The sequence below is a fragment of the Atta colombica genome, unplaced genomic scaffold, assembly GCF_001594045.1.
Source record: "Atta colombica isolate Treedump-2 unplaced genomic scaffold, Acol1.0 scaffold110, whole genome shotgun sequence".
In the NCBI taxonomy this organism is placed as follows: domain Eukaryota; kingdom Metazoa; phylum Arthropoda; class Insecta; order Hymenoptera; family Formicidae; genus Atta; species Atta colombica.
In genome coordinates, this window is record NW_017259196.1 from 369,462 (window position 1) to 378,932 (window position 9,471).

The 9,471-nt window shown below is 29.1% G+C and overlaps 1 protein-coding gene across 3 annotated transcripts in view; it reads left to right on the plus strand.

The window, feature by feature from the left end:
- Positions 1-9,471, plus strand: part of LOC108693881 (acyl-CoA Delta(11) desaturase-like) — a 20,036-nt gene that overhangs the window by 6,632 nt on the left and 3,933 nt on the right. Inside the window, exons 1-2 of one of the 3 annotated variants that reach the window (XM_018203056.1) lie at positions 3,416-3,825; positions 8,646-8,865. In XM_018203056.1, the coding sequence (XP_018058545.1) occupies positions 8,652-8,865 (214 nt within the window). In that variant the 5' untranslated portion in view covers positions 3,416-3,825; positions 8,646-8,651. Of the gene's footprint in view, positions 1-3,415; positions 3,826-7,017; positions 7,199-8,645; positions 8,866-9,471 lie in introns of those variants that run through there. The other 2 variants (XM_018203057.1, XM_018203055.1) reach the window with 2 other exon arrangements.

Sequence of the window (9,471 nt, forward strand, 5' to 3'; positions counted from 1 at the left end):
ATAAGTCATGTATAAAAAATATTTTATAATATTTTTCATGCATGAATATATATAAATATATATAAACATACATAAACATATAGGATGAATCAAAGTTGAACCAATTTTTTAATCTATGAGAAAATTATAAAATCAGATCGAAAAATATTATGTAGTAGTAACTTATTAGTATTATATATACGAGTTCTGCAAGTTGTAACATACAATCTAAGCGAGTTAATTGAGATATAAATTATTTTTTTTATTAGGTTTGGAATTAAAAATCATAACATTATAAACTTCAAGCAGCTGCAACTTCGTTAAAAGTGGTCAAAATTTAAATTAAAAAATATGGTTTTAAAGCTTAAGATCTCTACCTTTGAAAAATTTTTATGTCTTTTGAGTTTTTAATTGAAACTCTAATGAGTTCCGTAATTTGTATGTATTACTAAAATATGTATTTATGTATTATTATAAATTATTGCGAATTAAATAAAAGAATCATTGTGACTTTAATTGCTCATAATTCCGTGAAAAATTATCGCATCGTATTCACAATTCACAAAAGTAGATTCTTAAAGCTGCAACTTTGCTCTATTGAATGGTAATTGAATGAATAATTGTCAATTTTTCTTAAACATAAGACATAATACAAATGAAGTAGTGCTATAAACTTTTGTTTCTGATACTTAAAGATCAGTACATATGATTTATTATACTACCAAATTGCAATTTTATTCGAATTATGAGTTCTTTTTTACAAACAATAGTCTGAACACAATACTTGTGCAAATATATTTGCAAAGTATGATATTTGTTATTTAGATATATATCTTTTATAATTCTAAAAAAATAATCATTATTTACACAATTAATATATAAAAGAATAATAAAAATTAATTAGTTATTTAAAATTGAGATTTGGACTAAAAATTGGAGAAGGATTTTGGAATCTAAATTAAAAATTATAAGCATATATATTTATTCGCTTCCTGAATGTGATTTATGTATATATTGCGTTATATATTTCAATAATAATTATTAAATTTTCCTCTGCTTTTTGGGAGGTTGTGCGATTAATACTGAGTCGTTACTTGTAAATAAGTATTTATTAGTGACATTGTTCGATGTTAATTTGTCACCTAAAAAAAACAAAGAAAACTAATTGATCCATCCAATAATTATTAAAATATATATTTACATCAGACTCTATATATATTCTGCATTTTATTTTGTAAATTCTATATTGACAGTAATGTCAATATAGAATTTACAATATGACAGTATAAATATTTTACATTGCCGTTGTGTAGGTTTTTATTTATGGTAAAAAAGTTGGCAATGATAATATAATGATATTGACACTATTATCGTAAAAGTAAGTATAGAATTTTAGCTTCTTAAAATATTTTATTCTTATTTTTTTCTATTATAAACTTTGAATATAAAATAGAAGAATAATATTTATTCCTTATTCCTTAATTTTACATACACATGTGCATGTGTACTTATATATAAGGCTGGCATATATTTGAAATACTTTTATTTAAAACATACTATTTGCAATACAAGCTTATTTTGTATTTTTAATTTCAGCGGATTAAAAGTATTACATATTTTACGTATTTAAAATCGAAAGATTAAAAGCTTTTGTATGTTGTAATTCAAATAATAAAGGTTGATCAATGTTAATATTTGAAATACAAAATATTTTCAATTTTTTATTATTAATACTGAAATACAAAATATTTTCATGTACTCCGAACAAATACAAAATACAAAATATAATTGTCTTATCAATACTGTTTTTCAAATAAAAGTATTTCAAGTACATGTTAGCCCTGCCTGTATGAATTTATAAAGTCAAATATAATTAAATATTCAATAAATTGCAATTTGGTCCTTCATCCTAACCTTTTCTTTATACATGTCACAATGTAAATGCGTGATCGGTTGATGTATTCACCAGATTAGCGCTTTACGTGATATAATGCACGTATGAGGAAGTGGCATAAAACAAGACGAGCAGCTGTTGTTCGCGTGATCCGTTCATATATATGATGTGCGTACTTACGCATACACGCACGATGTCAGTCCACCGGCCCAGCCGGCGTATTAAAATGTTCCCAGAAATATTATCAAAAAACCTTTCTATTGTTAATTTAAACTTTTCGATAGAATGTTTCAGATATCTACGAATTCAGAAGTTTAAATTAAAAAAATCAGATTTATTAGATTTAGAAAACTAGATTCAATATAGAGAATCAGATATTTGTATGTACGTATGTATGTACGTGTTTGTGTGATTTGGCGACGTGCGCCGGAATAAGCGAACATGCGGTCGTACGAGTCGCGATCGACCAATACGAGATCACATCGCCAGCACAGTGATTACGTATACGCAACTCGTGTCCACGTGGTTGCGTGAGATGTGGTAAGGTGCGTGCGCGAAGATGAAGCTATGTTACACGATATTTCTTTCGGTATTTTCGTTTAAAAATTCCCGTGGGGAAAAATTAACGGTAGAAATATTTTCGAATAATTGTTATAGAGAAAAAAAAACAATGTTGGTCGAAGGAGGACAGAAAAACAAGAGCGACTGATCTCATAAAAAGCAAAATCATAAAAATATTTTTAAAAAACGTAACGTTCTTTTTATTACGAGCACTTCTGATCAACACTTTTTTCTATTAGTTATTAACATGAAATACAAGCGCCACGTATATACATAAACGTGGCGCAATATGTGTGAATCATACTGAATAATGATCGTATGATGTGTACAAGAGGTCAGCGAGCATTACCCGAGTGTTATTTGCGTGAACTATTATACTTGGGTTCATGCTATGAAACAGATGATGCAGAAAGCGGCATATTTGAAAAACAGCGTAGATTACAGTCTGAATATTTTATATCGAATCAATTCTCAGTTAATAAATTCGTGAAATTACAGGATTAAGGGCCGATTGTTCCTTTTGATAAATTTTATCTATGAGGTAAATCTGATAATTCACGCATGTGATTTTTTTTTTTTTGGGGTAATCTTGCTACTTACCCAATAGAATTATCTAAAATTTTCCAAAAGATGAAATAACCAATCCTAAATGACTTACGCTGAGCTGTTTTGTAAATTTCAATTCATCTCACTGTTTTATTCTCTTATTCTTTTATACTCTTACTCTTTTAGTCCTTATTGTTTATCCAATAGATAAATTACCACATAATTTATCTGAAGGTGGAACAACCGGCTTTTATTTACGTATTTATTAATTAATTAATTATTAATGAAATACTAATCGGATCTTTTTTTTCAATGTTCGTTATTTCAGAGTACATGAAAATAGTAATAAAAAAATATTTGTTTAAATTACATAATTGAAAGTAGTTCGCCTTTAAAAAGCGCGAAGCAAGTGGTCTGTAGTTCAGTACTGCTAATATAAACGTGCGGTCGATATTTGTCGGAAGAATAGAATGCGCGCAGTCTGGTCGGTTTCCGTCCGTCACCATTCGCTAGTCTCAGGTGGCGAGAGTGTGCGAAGCGATTCCATTGGTTCAGACGATCTCAGCTGAGGTCTGATCCGAGCCGACCGACAGTTTACCCATACCGTATCAGACGCAACCCGATTATTCTCCCCAATCCCTGCTATAACTGCCGATATAACGTGATTCTCAACAAACTCGGTTGGAGAGAGGGAAAAAAAGAAAAGACAGAAGATTTAGAAGATCTTAAGATCAGCGCGTTTCAAGCCTCTTGAAACGAACCGTCAGTTTCGTGTATCTTTTCTTTCGTCGATAAATGTTAATTAGAAGTGTTTCAAGTTGAAAAACAGGACTTTATTTAAAAAGGTATCGCAACTTAAATTGTTTGTATTAAAAAAGAAAAAAAAACTTGTTTAGGAAAAACTGATTCTAAATTAGAAAAACGGCCCAGTGTGTGTGTGTGTGTGTGTGTGTGTGTGTGTGTGTGTGTGTGTGTGTGTGTGTGTGTGTGTGTGTGTGTGTGTGGTGTATGGTGTGTGTGTGTGTGTGTGTGTGTGTGTGGTGTGTGTGTGTGTGTGTGGTGTGTGTGTGGTGTGTGGTGTGTGTGTGTGTGTGTGTGTGGAGTAATAATAAACGTATATGACGTACGCATGCGTACTCAGGTCGTTTAACTAAACGACAAGATAAAACGCGAAGTTAACTTGCTGAGATCTATTATTCGATCAGCTGTTTTGTGAAAATAGACCTACCCTACTGTTTAACGACGCGATATCTGTTTTTTATTTATCGCGCACTCTCTGAACTAATGCACACGATGCAAAATGAGTGCAAAAATAAAAAGCAGACCTGGAATCGGCAATGTGGAATAGAAGCAAAAAGTCAAGGAAAAATAAACAATTGATAACAACAATTCATGATAAAAATTAAAATCGGAGTACAGACTTTTGCATAACGTATACAATGCATGAAGAATAAAAAAGTTAAACCAATCAGAACTTTTTATTTTATGGAAAGGAAAAAAATGAAAAATTTTGTATATTTTTTTATGCATTATGCATTATATAAATCTCTGCTCCAAATATGAATTAATAATAAATGAATTTCTTTTTTTTATCGATATATGATTGACTTCAAACTGCATAAAAAAAAGAGATATGAATATGAAGATACATATCTATATTTGGCAATGTTAACATTGAGAATTATGTGTAGCGAATATTAAACACATGAAGGTCAATTATTAATGTTAAGGCATTTTTCATTTTTCTTTAACAAATGATGATAAGCATAAATGCAGAACTGACTCATACTCTAATTTTTTAAGGCAAATTAAAATTAATGTGCATTTTTATATTTTCATATTTTGTTTTTTATATTTCAATTTTTCCTTTTCTTTTCTATTTATATTTTTTGTGAATTATGTTTTTTTCAATATTATACAATAAGATATTATATAATAAGATTGATATAATGTTGATGTATAAGCTTTTAAGACAAGTTGTCGATAAAAACCTACTTGATTTTACATATTATCTAAAAAATTATTTATTAGAATGATTTTACAATTTATTAGATAACATTGCTCCTAATTAATTTTTTTGTATTAATTAATGCATTGCATCAATTCTAATTAGTTCTCGAGCGACATACTCATATGTCTAACAAGATATGCATATTATTTTTATTAAGTTTCCTTCTTCATAAACAGAAAAATAAAAGTAATATTTAATAAACTATTACGAGATACTATAATTTATTTTCACATTCAGTAACAATAATTATATTAGGATTCTTGAATTTTAAATTCAATACAAAAAGATAAATAGATTAATGAGAGTCAGCAACGATAAACGGCGAAATTATTTAGTGAACAGTCAATGCTCAGATATTAGATTAGATTTTCTTTATTTTGAACGTTATTTTCATATTAACGGAGAAATCACGATCGTCTTAAGGAATATGAAACTTGAACTATTGCATACAAATTCATAATCACGCAATGTTTTTTATCAGAAATATGAAAATCAGCAAAGTCATTGAAATTATTAATTTAATAAGTGTCTTGTTAGCAAACAGTAAAAAAATATTTTTTATTTCCGTAACACAGAAACTTATTATGATTTATGCACATATCAAATCATGAATTATGATATTGAATGTAATGATCATCAAATTTATGTGTATGCATAATGTATCGCACGTATTTAATACTAAAAAATAATTCTACAGCTGATTATAATTTTATAATTTGCGATCATCAAGAAATCATTTCATAAATCATCTCTTTGAAAATATGCTAAGTTAAATGAATTGATGGTTGCTGAATGTAATTCATTACACTACATTTATTCTAACAACTTCGGAGATATTATTAATAATTTCTGAAGAAAATTAATCTAATCAATTACAAGTTTATTTTTCTTGATTATCAACAAATTCGATCAATAAAGATATATGTAGTTAGAAATCATATAATAATGATAAAATTTTTGATATTATTACTTAGAGATAATAATATCATTGTATTAGATTGATCGATGTGCTATGTGAAAAACACAGTTGACCTCAAATGTTTTACAGCCTTGGCAATGATCGAGCTCACTCGAATGAGTCGAGGTCGTTCTTGAGGCCATGTCCTCAATTTTGTTATAGTCACATCTAAAATATGATGACACTGCAGTCACTATCGTAAAGATTTTGATTAATGAATTATGAATATTCAATGTGATAAATGAATTATATCGTTCTTTAAATACATTTTAAATACGATGTAACTCATTTATCGTACTCAGAGAAAAATTTAACAACTATTAAATTAATAACTCTAATAATTTAAGTACTTGCAACTAATTTTACAAAATAATAAGAACTAAAGTAGTACTGAAAATTATATTTTTATAGTAGTATATTATATTTCTATAGTATTCGGTACTACTTTAGTTCTTATTACTTTTTAAAACTAATTACAAGTATTTAAGTTTTAGAGTTGTTACAACTATTTTTTTTCTTTTAGTGCGCGTTTCTTTGATAATGAATAAAGTAGATTCATTTAAAACATAAGTATAATAGCATATTTTTTAAGCTTAAAGAAAGTATAAACAAAATTGTATTTATAATTTCTACTGTTTACAAAAAATATTAAAAGAACTATGTTATTATGATAATCTCAATTTATCTATTATATATCATGCACTTGTTATTGATAATATCAAGTTCATAATTGGTAAAAAATTACATCAAGCTCAAGTTTCTATTGTTTTATATTTTTTTGTCTTTTAAGAAAATTCATTGAATGCACGTATAATTGCATTGAAAAAAAGCTTTACTTTATTTATACGAATTTTATACGTTATTGCTTTTGTCTCGTTTAAATTATTTCGATTGGAGTGTTCGATAGAAACTTTATGACCGGATTATTTGGGATTATTAAGAGGATCAGCTGATCATCAGAGCGATTCCGCGCAAGCGACTGTCGACAAAAATCCCGAATGTCGGCGTCCCGGTGCCGCGCAAGCCTGCGCCTGGAGGACGTACATCGAGGATCCAGCTGGCACTGCTGGCAGTCGATAGACGGTCCTCGACCGGGCATTGTCGAAACCATCACGATCTTGTGTTCTACTTTAATATTCGCGATCGCGGGACATAGGCGGATCCTCCAGTTCGAGTTCGTACATCCACGTGCGTTTGACGGAATTGAGGACGACTTGCGGGATTGCAACGACGAGCATATACGAGCTTCGTATGTATGCACGTCGGTCTCGATAAATCAGCCGATAATTCCGAGATTGTTAATTGCTTTTGCATTTGACTCGAGGGAAGGTCGACTCCAAAGTAATTAAGATAATTAAAACAATCATTAAAATGAAAAAATATTTCTAAATTTCAAATTTGTACACGTGATTCAAATAGAAGAAGTCTATTTTTCGTACGGCAGCGAGAAACTGTACTCCGTTATTATTTTATAATATAGAAAATGCCCTCGTGTGAGTAGTATTTCGGTCTTTGCGGTTTCACTAGCATCATCGATGAATCGAGTCTAATCATGTATCTATCCGGGTCTCGCGATGCAAGTTTCTAACTGGGATAATCGAGATGTCAGCTGGTAGCTTTATGTGACGACGTGGTGAAAGTCTTACAGGTGTCATTTCCTCAGTATCACTGTCGCCGGGCACCGGTGCCAATTAGCAGACGAGCCGGTGCGCTTGTGCATGTATGAATGACATAATCGCAATTGCTTTTCAGGTCATGCATTACCTAGAAAGTGTCTGCTGATATAACTGTTTCATGTATCTTTAACGTGTAATTGCGAATCGCAATAATTGTAAAATCAAATTTCTAGTAAACGGTTCTAGTAAAAGCAATCAGATACTCCAGTAAATTAGAAACAGTCAATTAGAAAGAGAAAGAAAATGAAATTAAAAGGAGAGAAATAGTACATATTGTATGTATTGTATTTGTCCCACATAAATTCGAATTTGCTGTTACTGATTTTACTTTTATCGATCGCTTTTGCGTCATACGTCATTGCTATTTGTTCCATGAAGTTTTGATTCTAGAAGAGTATTGATAATTATGACGTTGTTATACGAGTTTATTATATGAGTTCCATCAAAGCCGTGTGTGCAAATATATTATCGTCGCGGCGGTCTTGTCAAAGGAGCTCTATTCTTAACATTGATTTTATTTGGAAATAATTTAAATTTAACTTAAAAACATTTAGCTAATTTTAATTTTTTAATTTAATTTTAAAAATATGATCAATACCTTTTTTAGTATACTTTTGTAATCTTCTAAAACTACAAAACATTGGAATTATATTAATAATACGCTAGTATTTTTTTGATTTTTTAATACATAGAAAAATATATTTGTACAAATTTGCACATGAATATGTATTAATAAATCCCAAGATTCGCTTCGATCGAAAATAGAATTTTTTCTCTTATTTAATTTTTATCCTTATATTTTAAACAATATTTTAAGCAATATTGTAGCAATATAAATAATTAAATACTCAGGACAATGATATAATGAATAAAAACTAAAAGAAATTATATTATCAATATAAATGATTAATGAATAAAAAATAAGTTATTAATTAATACAACAGCGATGATAGTGCAAGATTTGATACAATAAAATTTTTTGCAAGAAACATATAATACGAATTTTTATGTCATTAATAGACAAGGATGGCGCCGAATATAACAAGCACACCAACGGGAGTGTTATTCGAAGGTGAGACTCTTGGCGAGCCGCAACTAATTGAAGAGCCCAAGGAAAAACCTAAATATGTTCGACGTATCGTTTGGAGAAATGTGGTGGTGTTCTCGTATCTACATCTCAGCGCCCTTTACGGAATTTATCTTTCATTCACGTCCGCCAAATTGGCAACCGTCATTTTCGGTAAGTGGTCCAATTTTATTAAGTAACGTAACGTATTGCTTGCATAATAATTATTTGAAATAATACTCTTGCTTAATAAAACAAATAAATTATATCAAAATATTATTTGATTGATCGCATGATAGACTGAGTTTAACTAATATATTTGACATACTCATCGTAGTAGACTTTATTCACTTTTTGCACTTAGACGAAGCTCTTTAACGCAAACAATTAGCGGAATGTCAATTAGATCGGCTAAAATATTATGTGTCCGACATTACTTGCAACTCTTTTGAAAGAGATTAAAAGCATACCTGTTGACGCAAATTTTTTTATAATATCATTTAAGTAATGCGCAATCCATATCTCGTCGATTAATTTTCTGATGTCGTCGATCAATTCATAGTTGAAAAATGTAAAATTATATTTTTATGTAAACTTTTTAATGTAAACTATAAAAATAACAACATTACGCATAACAATTTAACAGTTTTATTTAAAATATATTTTTAAAAATTTTCAAGAATTTATATTTAAAAATGTAGTTTATATTTTATAAATAAATAATATGTTTGTCAAATATTTGATTTTTTATAAATTACAATATTTTGATTTTTTATTTTT